At 43.7% G+C, this 16,102-nt stretch overlaps 1 protein-coding gene across 1 annotated transcript in view; it reads left to right on the forward strand.

The window, feature by feature from the left end:
- Positions 1-12,823, forward strand: part of LOC126203710 (tyramine receptor tyra-2) — an 85,508-nt gene extending 72,685 nt beyond the window's left edge. Inside the window, exons 4-6 of the mRNA XM_049938085.1 lie at positions 4,786-5,121; positions 7,387-7,616; positions 11,873-12,823. Of these exons, the coding sequence (XP_049794042.1) occupies positions 4,786-5,121; positions 7,387-7,616; positions 11,873-12,682 (1,376 nt within the window). The 3' untranslated portion in view covers positions 12,683-12,823. The remainder of the gene's footprint in view (positions 1-4,785; positions 5,122-7,386; positions 7,617-11,872) is intronic.
- Positions 12,824-16,102: the final 3,279 nt, after the last annotated feature.

Below are 16,102 nucleotides of genomic sequence, written 5' to 3' on the forward strand. Positions count from 1 at the left end.
TGCACGAATGGAAAAACGTCATCTTTTCGGATGAATCCAGGTTATGTTTACAGCATCATGATGGTCGCATCCGTGTTTGGCGACATCTCGGTGAACGCACATCGGAAGCGTGTATTCGTCATCGCCATACTGGCATATCACCCGGCCTGATGGTATGGGGTGCCATTGGTTACACGTCTCGGTCACCTCTTGTTCGCATTGACGGCACTTTGAACAGTGGACGTTACATTTCAGATGTGCTACGACCCGTGGCTCTACCCTCTATTCGATCCCTGCGAAACCCTACATTTCAGCAGGATAATGCACGACCGCATGTTGTAGGTCCTGTGCGGGTCTTTCTGGATACAGAAAATGTTCGACTGCTGCCCTGGCCAGCACATTCTTCAGATCTCTCACCAATGGAAAACGTCTGGTCAAAGGTGGCCGAGCAACTGGCTCGTCACAATACGCCAGTCACTACTCTTGATGAACTGTGGTATCGTGTTGAGGCTGCAAGGGCAACTTGTACCTGTACACGCCATCCAAGCTCAATGCCCAGGCGTATCAAGGCTGTTATTACGGCCACAGGTGGTTGTTCTGGGTATTGATTTCTCAGGATCTATGAACTCTAATTGCATGAAAATGTAATCTCATGTCAGTTCTGCTATAATATATTTGTCCAATGAATACCCGTTTATCATCTGCATTTCTTCTTGGTGTAGCAGTTGTAATGGCCAGTAGTGTACATTTCCCGAGATCTGTCGTATTACAGCAATATTTTTTTAATGCTCCCGCGTCTTTTGTTGACCACCTGTATCTCCCGTATCTCTCTTCAGTGATCAGTGTTATCAATGCCGCAAACTCCCTGATCGACAGCTATCGAAAAGTTTTTGATAATAATCGATACTACTCTCGATGTATAGACCTCTTCCTGATCGTCCTTCTACTGAAAGAAGACTGTTGCCTTCAGGGAATGCTAGGAGCGTAGTGAGGATGACACAGTCTAAACGTCTGCTTGGTTGGGGGGGGGGGGGGGGGGGGTAGTGTCGATCAGTACTGGTAATCCACGGAAGCGCTCGCCTCGTACCGATCAGCAGCTATGGTATAAATAACACACCCAAGTGATAAGGGCTCGCGAACGCTGATTATAGAGACGTTCGTGTTTAAACTTGTTCGTTACGTTAATTATCAATTTACTCGCACCACACATCATTTCGCCACGCTTTGAAAGGACCAGTACTGATAGATCGCTTAAATTGGCAGCAATCGAGAACAGAGAAAAGTCAGCCCGAAATGTTCAGATTTGTGTAGCATTCTTTCCGAAATGTACGTACTATACTGTTCGACGTTTATTTGTTTCTAAAGTGAATTAATTCTCATCATGTGCTCTCGCAGTGGAACGAAGATGTAGAGACTCCAAGAAGCCAGTAAATTGAAAACGCGCATACTTGAAAAAGTGGGAAGTTGAGGCCCACGACTTTCAGTCCGCAGCTCGTGGTCGTGCGGTAGCGTTCTCGCTTCCCACGCCCGGGTTCCCGGGTTCGATTCCCGGCGGGGTCAGGGATTTTCTCTGCCTCGTGATGACTGGGTGTTGTGTGATGTCCTTAGGTTAGTTAGGTTTAAGTAGTTCTACGTTCTAGGGGACTGATGACCATAGATGTTAAGTCCCATAGTGCTCAGAGCCATTTGAACCATTTTGAACCACGTCTTTCAACATTTACCGTGCTTACCATGTGCTTGCAAGCTTGACTTCTGCACCGCTGAGTCTTATTAGACACTTTCGTACACTAAAAACCTCCTCTCGGTTTGTGGACGTACCCTATAATAAACACAGTATAAGACATAATAATGCAAAAGTAAGCAGTTGGCTCTGAGCACTATGGGACTTGACATCCATGGTCATTAGTCCCCTAGAACTTAGAACTACTGAAACCTAATTAACCTAAGGACAGCACACAACACCCAGTCATCACGAGGCAGAGAAAATCCCTGACCCCGCCGGGAATCGAACCCGGAAACTCGGGCGTGGGAAGCGAGAACGCTACCGCACGACCACGAGCTGCGGACAGTAAGCAGTTTGTATGTTCAGTTACCCTTCTGGAATTGCGCGTTTTACCAATCAGATGGAAAGCGAAAGACGACCTGCAGTATGCTACTGCAAGTCCTTTCGCGTATTCTGTGTCGAATCATATATTCCATCAGGTCAAGTTACCTTAGCTCTGTTGACAGATTTGCTGCTTTCATATGCTGAGACACTTATTTACATACGTCAGTTTCGTGTTCGTGTAATAGCTGAAGAGAAGAACCGCAGTATGATCTTGCTCCCTCACTTATCAGAATCACAATAAGAAATATGGTAATATGCTCCGCATTATCTTCAACAGAATGGGATTCCTCGTAGAGAGGGGATGGGTTGCGTCACGTTGCCGACCCTAACCTCACCTGTAAGTCACATATGAAAAATAGATCAGTAGTACAGCAGATACAAGAATATGACGGCAAACATCTGGTGTCTGATATAAAGGAAGATCTTGAACTCCCTAAGAATGCGTTTAGAAGGCTGGAACTGACAAAATAACAAGACAGTGAAGGATTTTGCGATTTCGCTGTTCGGGACTGCTCTTCTGTCCACGTAATTTACCCTGGAAGGAACACACATCAAGGATTTACTGAATGATTAATTTGGGTCAGGGAAATGATGATGAGGAACCGGCTGCAGAAGAAGAAAATGTGCATGCTGAACTGCCACCAGTTGAAGGTGACAGTGAAGGTGCTAAATGTGTGCTACTGCTAAAGATTCCTCAGTCTTTGATGCTGTAATTTATGGCTGCAATTATGTCACCTTATTTATCTCATTTCATTGTAGCCGTTTTCGTTACTGTTTTTGTTTAGTAAAAAAATACGTGTCATATAAAAACGTCAGCATAGCAAAGCTTTTTCTATGCGACTCTAATGCACAAACAAACATAATCCACGGTGACGTTCACGCCACTGTACTCTGTTCAAATGCACTGACAGACAATGCACAATTGATCAAGCAGCTGTTTGGACGAAAGCGTTTCACCATCGAGAGACGCATGAAGTTCAGTGTGGTGCCTCATCCAGCCTACCGCCATGAACAGAAGATCGCAATTTTAAATCCACCGATTGTAATGACAGCCTTTCAGAAGAAACGGACAATTTATTCAGCCGTCCTCTCCTAATCTCAGGATTTCATGTCTAACGTTCTCGCCGTCAGTGCACGTTAAATCTTAGAGGGCCATAGACACGGGTTCCCAGGTAGATGCCGTGTTTCTTGATTTCCGCAAGGCTTTCGATACAGTTCCCCGCAGTCGTTTAATGAACAAAGTAAGAGGATATGGACTATCAGACCAATTGTGTGATTGGATTGAAGAGTTCCTAGACAGCAAAACGCAGCATGTCATTCTCAATGGAGAGAAGTCTTCCGAAGTAACAATGATTTCGTGTGTGCCGCAGGGGAGTGTCGTGGGACCGTTGCTATTCACAATATACATAAATGACCTTGTGGATGACATCGGAAGTTCACTGAGGCTTTTTGCGGATGATGCTGTGGTATATCGAGAGGTTGTAGCAATGGAAAATTGTACTGAAATGAAGGAGGATCTGCAGCGAATTGCCGCATGGTGCAGGGAATGGCAATCGAATCTCAGTGTAGACAAGTGTAACGTGCTGCGAATACATAGAAAGAAATATCCCTTATCATTTAGCTACAATATAGCAGGTCAGCAATTGGAAGCAGTTAATTCCATAAATTATCTGGGAGTACGCATTAGGAGTGATGTAAAATGGAATGATGATATAAAGTTGATCGTCAGTAAAGCAGATGCCAGACTGAGATTCATTGGAAGAATCCGAAGGAAATGCAGTCCGAAAACAAAGGAAGTAGGTTACAGTACGCTTGTTCGCCCACTGCTTGAATACTACTCACCAGTGTGGGATCCGTACCAGATAGGGTTGATAGAAGAGACAGAGAAGATCCAACGGAGAGCAGCGCGCTTCGTTACAGGATCATTTAGTAGTGGCGAAAGCGTTACGGAGATGATAAACTCCAGTGGAAGACTGCAGGAGAGACGCGCAGTAGCTCGGTACGGGCTTTTGTTGAAGTTACGAAAACATACCTTCACCGAGGAGTCAAGCAGTATATTGCTCCCTCCTACGTATATCTCGCGAAGAGACCATGAAGATAAAATCAGAGAGATTAGAGCCCACACAGAGGCATACCGACAATCTTTCTTTCCACGAAGAATAAGAGACTTGAATAGAAGGGAGAAGCGATACTCAAGGTACCCTCCGCCACACAGTCAGTTGGCTTGCGGAGTATAGAAAAAAAAAAAAAAATCCCTGTTCTCATTATTTCCTTCAAAGGTGATTACTACAGTCGTGAGTTACTGTGTGACATAAATCGCACAATGTTTTTATACGATTTTATACATTGACCTTACAGCGTTTGCACGTGTAAACAAATTACTGTAGTGGTTGTTAGGAACATTGCATTGCAATTAACCTCTCGCCTTCGGCCAGTAACTGATCGTCCCAGCCGTAGCTACTTGTTACTTTATACTGATTCTGCTTGAGATAAATTACAACTACTATGAAACACTCTGAAAGAAATAAGCAGTCTCGAGGATGTCTGACTTCTACAGTACTGCTTCCCTGCCGCTTCCAGCTTTGCCTCTGCGCATCACCGTCCCTCTCCCGTCCTTTTCCAACAGTCTGGTCTCCATTCGCCGCCGTCCTTCCCTTGCCAGTAGTCAGTGTAACACGTATTTTTTTTATGACCGACAGCCATGATGCTGACGGCGTGGAGTGTGGCGCTGGTGTTCGGCGCCCTGGCGGGCATCGTGCCGGTGGAGGACTCCTCTGGCTCAAGTCTGTGGCAGGCGTGCCTGTACCGGCATGCGCGTTCCGCTCCCAACACCAACACCACCGCCGACAACACCACCAGCACCGTCAGCGTGGAGGAGCCACAGCTCGAGCGGACTGACTACTCTCTCTACAGGGAGACGTTCGCCGCCTGCTACGCCATCTTCATATTCGCCATCCCGTTTGCTGGTATCGCGTGGATCTACCTGTGCATCTACTCGGCGGCACACCACAACAGCAAGCGGGCGCGGCTCACTGGTGAGTGACGCACTTCTCAATCACATAATCGCCGGCCGCGGTGGTCTTGCGGTTCAAGGCGCTCAGTCCGGAGCCGCGCGACTGCTACGGTCGCAGGTTCGAATCCTGCCTCGGGCATGGATGTGTGTGATGTCCTTAGGTTAGTTAGGTTTAAGTAGTTCTAAGTTCTAGGGGACTGATGACCACAGATGTTAAGTCCCATAGTGCTCAGAGCCATTTGCACCATTTGAATGACATTATCTGCTTCTTTCACTTTTGGTCTCCAGGGACCAGATAAGCTTTATTTACGCTTTACCAATATTATTTGTTATATGTATTATATGCGTAAGTAGTCCGTTCATTTGGACGTGTATGCCTGAAAGAGCAGACACAATTGTGACGATATGCAGATACAAATTAGATGAAATAAATTTCCAATTTTCGTCAAGTAAATATAGGATAATTCCGCTGCCCGTACCGATCCTTTTGACAAGCATAAATTTGTCTTCTTCGTAAGGAAAATAGACTGAAAAAAAAATGGTTCAAATGGCTCTGAGCACTATGGGACTCAACTGCTGTGGTCATAAGTCCCCTAGAACTTAGAACTACTTAAACCTAACTAACCTAAGGACATCACACACATCCATGCCCGAGGCAGGATTCGAACCTGCGACCGTAGTGGTCGTGCGGTTCCAGACTGTAGCGCCTTTAACCGCTCGGCCACTCTGGCCGGCAATAAACTGAAAAAAATTTTTTTCGAAACCATGGGAAAACAGAAATACCTTTACTTCTGCAACTGGTTGGCTGCTATTTTCCAATTCTATCAGATTTCTACCTGCTACGTTACTACAGCGCAGCCATGTTCAAAATTTTAAAACCTCGTACACCTTTAACTGCCAGTCGTCCAAACCTTACTGTGTGCTTGATGGGTCCATCTGAGGCGGCACTTCCGTGAGTCCTTCACTTTGAACACCTTCAAGGTCGACCACATTTGAATTCAGAAGCCCTTACGCTACCAGTTGAAAATGAAGGAGCAGTGCTTATAAACAGTCGTCAACTTTGAATATCCATTAGCGGTAAACTGTCCAAAACGAATTTTATGGTGGCCTGATATTTCAGTTTACTGTCACTTTCCTTGAAATAAAACGAAAATAAATAATTCTTCTTCGCTTTTGTGAATAACTGTTGTAGCTTTTTCTAATAAACTCTTATTAACCAATATTGTTGTTGTGGTCTTCAGTCCTGAGACTGGTTTGATGCAGCTCTCCATGCTACTCTATCCTGTGCAAGCTTCATCTCTCAGTACCTACTGCAACCTACATCCTTCTGAATCTGTTTACTGTATTCATCTCTTGGCCTCCCTCTACGATTTTTACCCTCCACGCTTGCCTCCAATACTAAATTGGTGATCCCTTGATGTCTGAGAACATGTCCTACCAACCGGTCCCTTCTTCTAGTCAAGGTGTGCCACAAACTCTTCTCCCCAATTCCATTCAATACCTCCTCATTAGTTATGTGATCTACCCATCTAATCTTCAGCATTCTTCTGTAGCACCACATTTCGAAAGCCTCTATTCTCTTCTTGTCTAAACTATTTATCGTCCATGTTTCACTTCCATACATGGCTACACTCCATACAAATACTTTCAGAAACGCCTTCCTGACATTTAAATCTATACTCGATATTAACAAATTTCTCTTCTTCAGAAACGCTTTCCTTGCCATTGCCAGTCTACATTTTATGTCCTCTCTACTTCGACCATCATCAGTTATTTTGCTCCCCAAATAGCAAAATTCATTTCCTAATCTAATTCCTGCAGAGTCACCTGATTTAATTCGACAACATTCCATTATCCTCGTTTTGTTTTTGTTGATGTTCATCTTATATCCTCCTTTCAAGACACTGTCCATTCCGTTCAATATCATCGGCGAACCTCAAAGTTTTTGTTTATTCTCCATGGATTTTAATGCCTACTTCGAACTTTTCTTTTGTTCCCTTTACAGCTTGCTCATTATACAGATTGAATAACATCGGGGATAGGCTACAACCCTGTCTCACTCCCTTCCCAACCACTGCTTCCCTTTCATGTCCCTCGACTCTTACAACTGCCATCTGGTTTCTGTACTAGGGGATGGAAATTGCTTACAGATGTTCATTAAGAGTGGCGGCTTTGTCACAGCCTTTTTCGAAACCGCATTGCTTGTATAAGGAAGGGACAGGCAGCAGGCGTTTGGTGGCGCAGAGCAGCAGCGACTAACGGAGCCCCCGCATGTCGGTGTGCGCAGGTTCTGGTCCGGTGGCAGCCAGCTCGCAGCTGACGTCACAAGTGAGCACAGCGGACGCGTCGGTCGACGCACAGGTGGCGGACTGCCAACCGCTGGCGTCCGTGGCGGAGGAAGCATCGTGCGACCTGCAGCCGTCGCAGCTGCAACAGCAGCAGCAGCAGCCCACCACCATCACCTTCTCCGTGTCCGCTGCGCCCGCCTCGGAGGACAACACGGCCCTCCTGCAACAAGTGAGTCTTCCATTAGCCATTAGGAGACGTGATCGTAAAGTTAAATTATCACCTCAAAAACAGACATGCCTCCCTGCTGTGGAGCGGGGAGCTCAATAAGTACTAGGACTCCAAACGCGTGCCTGCAAAGAATTAAAAAAAAAAAAAATAGTTACGTAACTTTATTTATTCGAGCTGATATTAAATTTCTGAGGATCCCTCTCTGGAATAATTATCGATGCATCGCAAACTAAGGATGAAGTATACTGGTGTGCAAAACCTAAGGATGAAAGCAACTTTCATATGATACGACGTCCGCCCCCGGTAGCTGAGTGGTCGCCGGCACGGTAGCTCAGCGTGTTCGGTCAGAGGGTTAGCGGCCCTCTGTAATAAAAAAAAAACTGAGTTAATGGATAAACGACGAACTTAAATGGGTGTCTTGCGACGTCCGCCCCGAGCAGATGCAACGAACTAAAAAAAAAAACTAAAAAAATAAGATTTAAAAAAAGTGGTCAGTGCGACAGAATGTCAAGCCTAAGGACCCGGGTTCGATTTCCGGCTGCGTCGGAGATTTTTCTCCATTCAGGGACTGGGTGTTCTGTTGTCCTAATCATCATCATCATTTCATCCCCATCGACGCGCAAGTCGCCGAAGTTGCGTCAAATCGAAAGAAGGACTTGCACCCGTCGAACGGCCTACCCGACAGGAGGCCTTAGTCACACGGCATTTACATCTTTTACATGATAGAGGGACTATACAAGGGCGATGTACTTGACGATAATATTATGGAAATGGATGAGGATGTAGATGAAGCTGAAATGGGGGATGCGATACTGCGTGAAGAGTTTGACAGAGCACTGAAAGACCTGAGTCAAACAAGGCCCCGGGAGTAGACAGCATTTCATTAGAACTACTGACAGCCTTGGGAGAACCAGCCATGACAAAACTCTACCATCTGGTGAGCAAGATGTATGAGACAGGCGAAATACCCACAGACTTCAAGAAGAATATAATAATTCCAATCCCAAAGAAAGCAGGTGTTGACAGATGTGAAAATTACCGAACTATCAGTTTAACGTGCGACGGTTGCAAAATACTGACACGAATTCTTTACAGACGAATGGAAAAACCTGTAGAAGCCGACCTCGGGGAAGATCAGTTTGGATTCCGTAGAAATGTTGGAACACGTGAGGGAATACTGACCCCACGACTTATCTTAGAAGAATGATTAAGGAAAGGCAAACCTACGTTTCTAGCATTTGTAGACCTAGAGAAAGCTTTTGACAATGTTGACTGGAATACTCCCTTTCAAATTCTGAAGGTGGCAGGTGTAAAATATAGGGAGCGAAGGGCTATTTACAATTTTAACAGAAATCAGATGGCAGTTATAAGAGTCGAGGAGCATGAAAGGGAAGCAGAGGTTGGGAAGGGAGTGAGACAGGGTTGTAGCCTCTCCCCGATGTTATTCAATCTACACATTGAGCAAGAAGTAAAAGAAACAAAAGAAAAATTCGGAGTAGGTATTAAAATCTATGGAGAAGAAATAAAAACTTTGGGGTTCGCCGATGACATTGTAATTCTGTCAGAAACAGCAAAGGACCTGGAAGAGCAGTTGAACGGAATGGACAGTGTCTTGAAAGGAGGATATAAGATGAACATCAACAAAAGCAAATGAGGATAATGGAATGTTGTCGAATTAAATCAGGTGATGCTGCAGGAATTAGATTAGGAAATGAGTTTTGCTATTTGGGGAGCAAAATAAGTGATGATGGTCAAAGTAGAGAGGACATAAAATGTAGACCGGCAATGGCAAGGAAAGCGTTTCTGAAGAAGAGAAATTTGTTAACATCGAGTATAGATTTAAGTGTCAGGAAGTCGTTTCTGAAAGTATTTGTATGGAATGTAGCCATGTATGGAAGTGAAACATGGACGATAAATAGTTGGGACAAGAAGAGAATAGAAGCTTTTGAAATGTGGTGCTACAGAAGAATGCTGAAGATTAGATGGGTAGATCACATAACTAATGAGGAGGTATTGAATAGAATTGGGGAAGAGTTTGTGGCACACCTTGACTAGAAGAAGGGACCGGTTGGTAGGACATGTTCTCAGGCATCAAGGGATCACCAATTTAGTATTGGAGGGCAGCGTGGAAGGTAAAAATAGTAAAGGGAGATCAAGAGAGGAATACACTAAACAGATTCAGAAGGATGTAGGTTGCAGTAGGTACTGGGAGATGAAGAAGCTTGCACAGGATAGAGTAGCATGGAGAGCTGCATCAAACCAGCCTCAGGACTGATGAGCACAACAACAATATATGACACTGCCCGGTAACATAGCTCGAAGAAACTTGGGCCATACACAGAATGAACTGCTACAGTATAGAACATCAGGTAACTGAAAGAAATACACAATGAAATGAACAGAAATGACATTTTATTCAAAGCCAATAATTACAACTGTTTCCTGGACACTACAAAAGGCGGGAAATGGTTGTAAATAGTGCGTGTGGTCACCAAGAACGGTAATGCATGCTCTGCATCTTGCTCCCACGGTGAACACAAGTTTCGTAAGAAGTTGTGGTACGATGTTCCTTTCCTCCGCTAGCGCAGTTGATAGCTGCTTGGATAGTCGTTGGTGCTCATGGACTTGCTACAATAGTCACTCAAAGGCGTCCTACAGGTGCTAAATGTGATTAAATCAGTGAAACGGGCAAGCCAGTCCATTCGACGAATATCCTCTAATCCCAAGAGCTGCTCCACCTACACTTATAGGTACAGTCACGCATTATCATCCATCAAAATTAAGTCACGCATTCACGAAATGACGCACATGGGGCAGGAGTAATGTTTCACAATAACATTGGCCGGTGCGTGAAACTTATTCAAACATTCTGAGGCCTGTATGCCAATGGAACACCATAACTTCCTGAACCAACAAATCGATCATGTTCGACAATGTTGCTGGGTGGATTACATGTTCCCACTTCTCGCCATATGGGGTTACGTAATACACACAAGAACAGTGTCGAATGTTGACCTGGTATGGGGAGACGTAATGTTGCTTAGGCGTACTGACCTCCAAAACTTGAGCGCTGTAAATTCACCGTTCAACATTATTATGACGTTGTACTCTTTTCTCCATGTCCATCTTTGTAGGTGTGCAGTCGGCCCTGACTTCATTTTTATGGAGGACAATGCGCGGCCGCACCGAAAAGCGCAGGTGCTATAGCTCTTGGAACGAGAGAATATTCGGCAAATGGACTGGCCTGCATGTTCGCCCTGACTTAAACCCCACCGCGCACGTGTGGTACGCGTTGGGGAGACGTATTGCGGAATGTCCGCATGCACCAACGACCATCCAACATTTCTCAGCCACACTCATGAAGGATTAGGACGTCTTACCGCAAGAACTCCTTGCCAGCATTGTCGCCGGCACCTTACAGAGCATACATTGCCGTCCGTGGTGATCGCATACCCTATTAACGACTATGTCCCGCCTTTCGTGATATTAACGGGGACAGTCATAAATCGCGGTGTCTTAAGTGTAAGTATCGTCTTTGAATGAAAGTGTCATTTGCGTTTGACTCATTGTGTATTTCTTTCAGTTGTCTTCTGTACTATGCGGTAGTAGTTATTTCCATGTCTGGTTCAAAAATGGTTCAAATAGCTCTGAGCACTATGGGACTTAACTTCTGAGGTCATCAATTACCTAGAACTTAGAACTACTTAAACCAAACCAACCTAAGGACATTACCCACATCCATGCCCGAGGCAGGATTCGAACCTGCGACGTTGTGGTCGCGCGGTTCCAGACTGTAGCGCTTAGAACCGCTCGGCCCCCCGGCCGGCTCCATGTATGGTCCAAATTTCATAGAGCTTTGTTACTTCGCAATCGGACAGAAGATTTTTTCGCATTATGAACGGCGTACTCCACGACCGAATTAATTAGATCTAAAACCGCAGGAAAGGGAGCATCAGTCATAAATGAGATATAATTGCACTAAAATAGCTACATAACAGCTGAAATCCATCTACAACAAACAGACTAAACATGTAAGAGTGATGCTGCTATTGAATAGCACATCGGGCGGAAGTTACTTTCGTCCATGAGTTTTAAACATCAGTGTAGTTGCAGGCGTTCTTAATCGCTATATTCGTTTTTGAGTATCCTGTATATCATTATGCAATCGTCCGGTACCTTGTAAGTGACCTGACTGATGCATATGCCCTACATTGTGACCTGTGAAGCTGACAGCAGCTGCTTCCTTGAATTCGCAGGTGACAGTGACGGTGACGCCGCCGAGCTCCCCGCAGAAGGGCGCCGGCCCTCCCACCTGCCAGTCGTCGCCCGCGCCTTCGACGCCGCTCTCGCGCGCTGCCAGCGTACGCAGCACGTCGAGCAGCATCGTGACGTCACTGAAGCACCGCATCTCGAACGCGAGCGTGTTCCGCTACCGCGAGGAGACGCGGGCCGCGCGCGTCTCGGCGCTCGTCGTGGTGATGGCGCTCTTCTGCTGGTTCCCCTACGTGGCGGCGCTGCTGCTGCACTCGGGGCTGCTGGTGGCGCTGCCCGCCGGCGGCGTGCCGCACTACGTGGACGCGCTCAGCCTCACCATGCTGGCCGCGGGCACGGTCGCCTCGCCATTTCTCTTCGCCCTCCGGTCTCGCCGCGTCCAGCGCGAGGTCCGTCGTATCTTCGGGCTGCCGAGGCCGTCCGAGGCGGGGTCCGGTACCGCCACGTGCCGTCGGAAGGCGCCCACGTTGAGGCGTCCGCCGTCTGTGCAGGTCCACCACCCCCAGCAGACGCATCTCACTGCTAACTACAGCCACGTGTCGCTGGACGTAATGGCCTCCCTGGCGGAAGGCGAGACTGACTCTCTGTCCAAAGACAGTTCCTCGTCGGTGCTGCAGTCGTTGCTCAGTAAAACTAAATGGGGCACCAAGCAGCCCAAGTGCCGGACTATGCTGTGCGACTTCGTGCCGGTTCCCGACGCGGCCCTCAGCGTGGACACTTGTCGCAGTTCCTTCTCCAGTGGTGCCAGTACGCAGTACACGTCGTCCACCGTGGACACAGGAATAGATGACTGAGATTGCCAACTGCAGCGGTGTCGTTCGACTGTGTGATCTTAACGACTGTTCGAAAAAGACACTGTACAGTGCCGCATTGTGTATTTGGCATTTTCTGTATCCGTAGCCTGGAGTGCGAGTAAAACTGATACTGTCAATGCACGATTGTGTACCGTATTCCACTAAGTATTCAAACCGTCAAAAAATAACAAACACGTCTGTGTTTTTTTGCTATGTTAGAAATTTTGTAGAGCATTTACAAATAGGAACTTCAGTAAGGATGCTCTGGAGGTTGATGTGTAGCAAGTGTACTGTTTAGGGGAAAGAAGCTGAAGCACAGTCTCAGCTGAAAATGGCTGCATACTGATTGCAGACTCTTCCATCGAGAGAACGATAAACTAGACTAAAATCAATGCTAGAGCATCACAAGTTAGTTGTGACATACCTCAGACAAAGTCGTTGTAGTAGTACTAGTGCTCTAAATAGAGTATATTCGAACAGTTAAGATATGTATAGTGCAGCGTGTCAGTATTCCTTACAATTAAGTTCCTGAAAGTGCTTAACTTTCTCAGAAGAATGATGAAGAGGTTGCTGAGGGTACTGCCAGCATATAACAAAATTTGCAGGGTCTTGTGATAGTAAGAAATTCCATTACTGTGAGTTCATTAAGGAAGAAAATTTATTGTGGAGACTGCTATAGGCAGCCAACATTTCAGATTTTCTAAAATTTCAGTATTCCACAGCTTGGTAGTGAAACTTAAAGTCAACAACTACATTGCTGAATATGAGAGAGAGAGAGAGAGAGAGAGAGAGAGAGAGAGAGAGAGAGAGAATGATAGTGATATTAGAGCACTTTCACATTTATGTAGATGGAATATGCTCTCTACATTGGTACAGCAGTATGTGATGATACAGTTGACCAGTTCTTATTTATATGAGCTCAAATTCTACTCACTGTAACTAACAGTCTTACCACGTGACAGGTACAAAGCTTGGCTGGGAACTAGTTATTTCTCACTGAGCATTTAAGTTACAATATCATTACTAAGTAATGTTACCCTTGCTGCAATGTAGCAGTACAGACTCGTGCCACTGCCTATTGTTATTATACTACAGCAAACCAACATGGGGAATTTGAAACACATTGTGCATGCTCCAATGTTCTGAAAAAATCAATGAAAAGAAATATTATCCTAACAGATGGTCAGTTACTGTTGCTTGTAATTAACAGATGTTGTTAGATATTATTGTCAGAAATACTGGCATAATAAATTATTCAGTTAATATTAAGATTTATATCCTCAGCCTGTTTCAGCAAGGTCAGTCAAGCTAGTCAGAATATTAGTTTCTTTCAGACATCAAAAATTAGGCAATGATCAGAAGCTGATTACATCAAACAAATACTGCTGTACCTTCTGAAACGTCTAGAAAATTATGTAGCAACTTATAAACTGTGTGTTCACATCCCTGCTATAGTGGGCTGTTTCCAAGTACAAATGATGTAAACAAAAAGTGACAACTTGAGAGGAACAGCATTCTTTCAAGCCAAATGTTTTGCCTGTCAAATTGTAAAATGCTATCAGCATAGTGATATTATATTTAAGTTTTGAAAAGACTGATTTAAAGTAATATTAAACTGTTGTTTTAATTTTTATAAAAAACACAATTCATCAAGAATTGCAGAAAGAAATTTTTATTTTAAATGTTAGATATTTGATGGAGATTGTGCAGCTCAAAACTCACAAATTACACTTTTCTAAATTCAAAATATGTTTTGTATTAAACACATTTCAAATTAGAGGCAATTAATCTTGAATTATGCAAAACTTCAGCTGTGTTTTTATTAATTGCTTTGGCTAAAAATAAAACAATCTTCCTTTTGCTAAATACTCATCAATTCATTTGAAATTCCTCATCCTGTTAAAATTTAATGCTGACACCAGCTGGTTCACTAAGTAAGAATAGTCTTTCTTAGAAAAGTTTAATGAGTTACAGTATTTTGTTGTTAGTTCAAAGCAGGCTTTATCTTGCAGTCTTGTCATTTCTTTTTTTATGACAGTTTTGCTCTCTATCTTTGCCTGTATTCTATAGTTTCTTCTTCTGTTTACCTGCAGCAAATTAATTTCTCCAATGAATAAACAGAACAGTAACAGAAGATGTGTTATAGTAAACTGAATGCAATGTGAGACTTGTCTAAAAATAACTTCACCCGTACATCATTTTAACAATAGTTTTCAGCCATTAGTTCAAAGTGAGAATTTAATAGCAACAGCAAAAAGTCTCATAGCTGCAGTATCATTGTAAAATGGCTTCTACTCTTACAGCAAATGGACAATTCTCATTCTTGATAAATAACCGTGTGGTCATGCAAATAATAGTAGGCAAACGGTGGTAGGTAGACAACAGTGATTCAATGTAACTGGGGAAGCAGCAGCTTTAATAAGTATCAGATTTTCTGTTTTTATATCTATATTTGCATCAGTGATGAATCTCTTGCATGAAAACTTAAAAACACAATGAATAGATTGACCACAAACACAGAGTTCACATTCTATAGTAAAATAAAGCTTCATGGAGCCTGGGGAAAGATTAAACTGTAGCATCAATATAAACATACCTCTGGAACTCCATCTTGTCTGAAAATGACAAAACATCTTATATATATTGAGTTGTTTAATATCAGTGTGTAAAATACTTAGTTCACTAACATCTTCAACATAAAAAATCTCCTTTGTTTTTTTTTATACAGAACTGGTACAGAGTTTCATCTTAATTATCAAGTGCAATACTTCAAGTAACATAAAATATTTCGTGTCATGCATGGGTGAAGTGCTACAACAAAATTACAGTAAAAATAATTTCATGCCAGTGCTCATTGGATTATAAATTAAAAAGGTGACCTCAACAGCAACCAATAACACCATTACAGGGTCATTCACTGTGAGATCATGAGATCTCTCATGAAAACATTAAATTTTATTTACCAGGAAAGATGTATAAAATATGTCCCAATCAGGATAAAGTCTCAGTTGAAAGATAAATTTCATTTTTGAGAAACATAGCAACCAGTCACTTTTTTATGAATTTTATATGAAGTGATGATTTTGGGTTTTGCCAATTTTCATTTGATGCAACACATTTAAATCTTCAGTTATATTGTTAAAAACGATTACCCCAATTTGGATACTGCAGTTATCTTTCTATTCTACTTGTTGTTGCTCGTGTTTTCTACATTTATAAGAGTGACACAAACACTTTTTCTTTGTGTAATGCTCAGAAACAGTGCAGCATCAACCATGTCACTGGATTCAGCTGCAGCCCTGTAGCTCAACAATCATTAAAATGGATAATTCAATGAATTTCATAGTCTTAAAGAAAGTACTTGTTTACATAAGTACTTCCACTTCTGTGGTCAGTGATGCAGTATGGTAACACAAGCAG

This window comes from Schistocerca nitens, chromosome 9 (assembly GCF_023898315.1).
Source record: "Schistocerca nitens isolate TAMUIC-IGC-003100 chromosome 9, iqSchNite1.1, whole genome shotgun sequence".
Lineage (NCBI taxonomy): Eukaryota > Metazoa > Arthropoda > Insecta > Orthoptera > Acrididae > Schistocerca > Schistocerca nitens.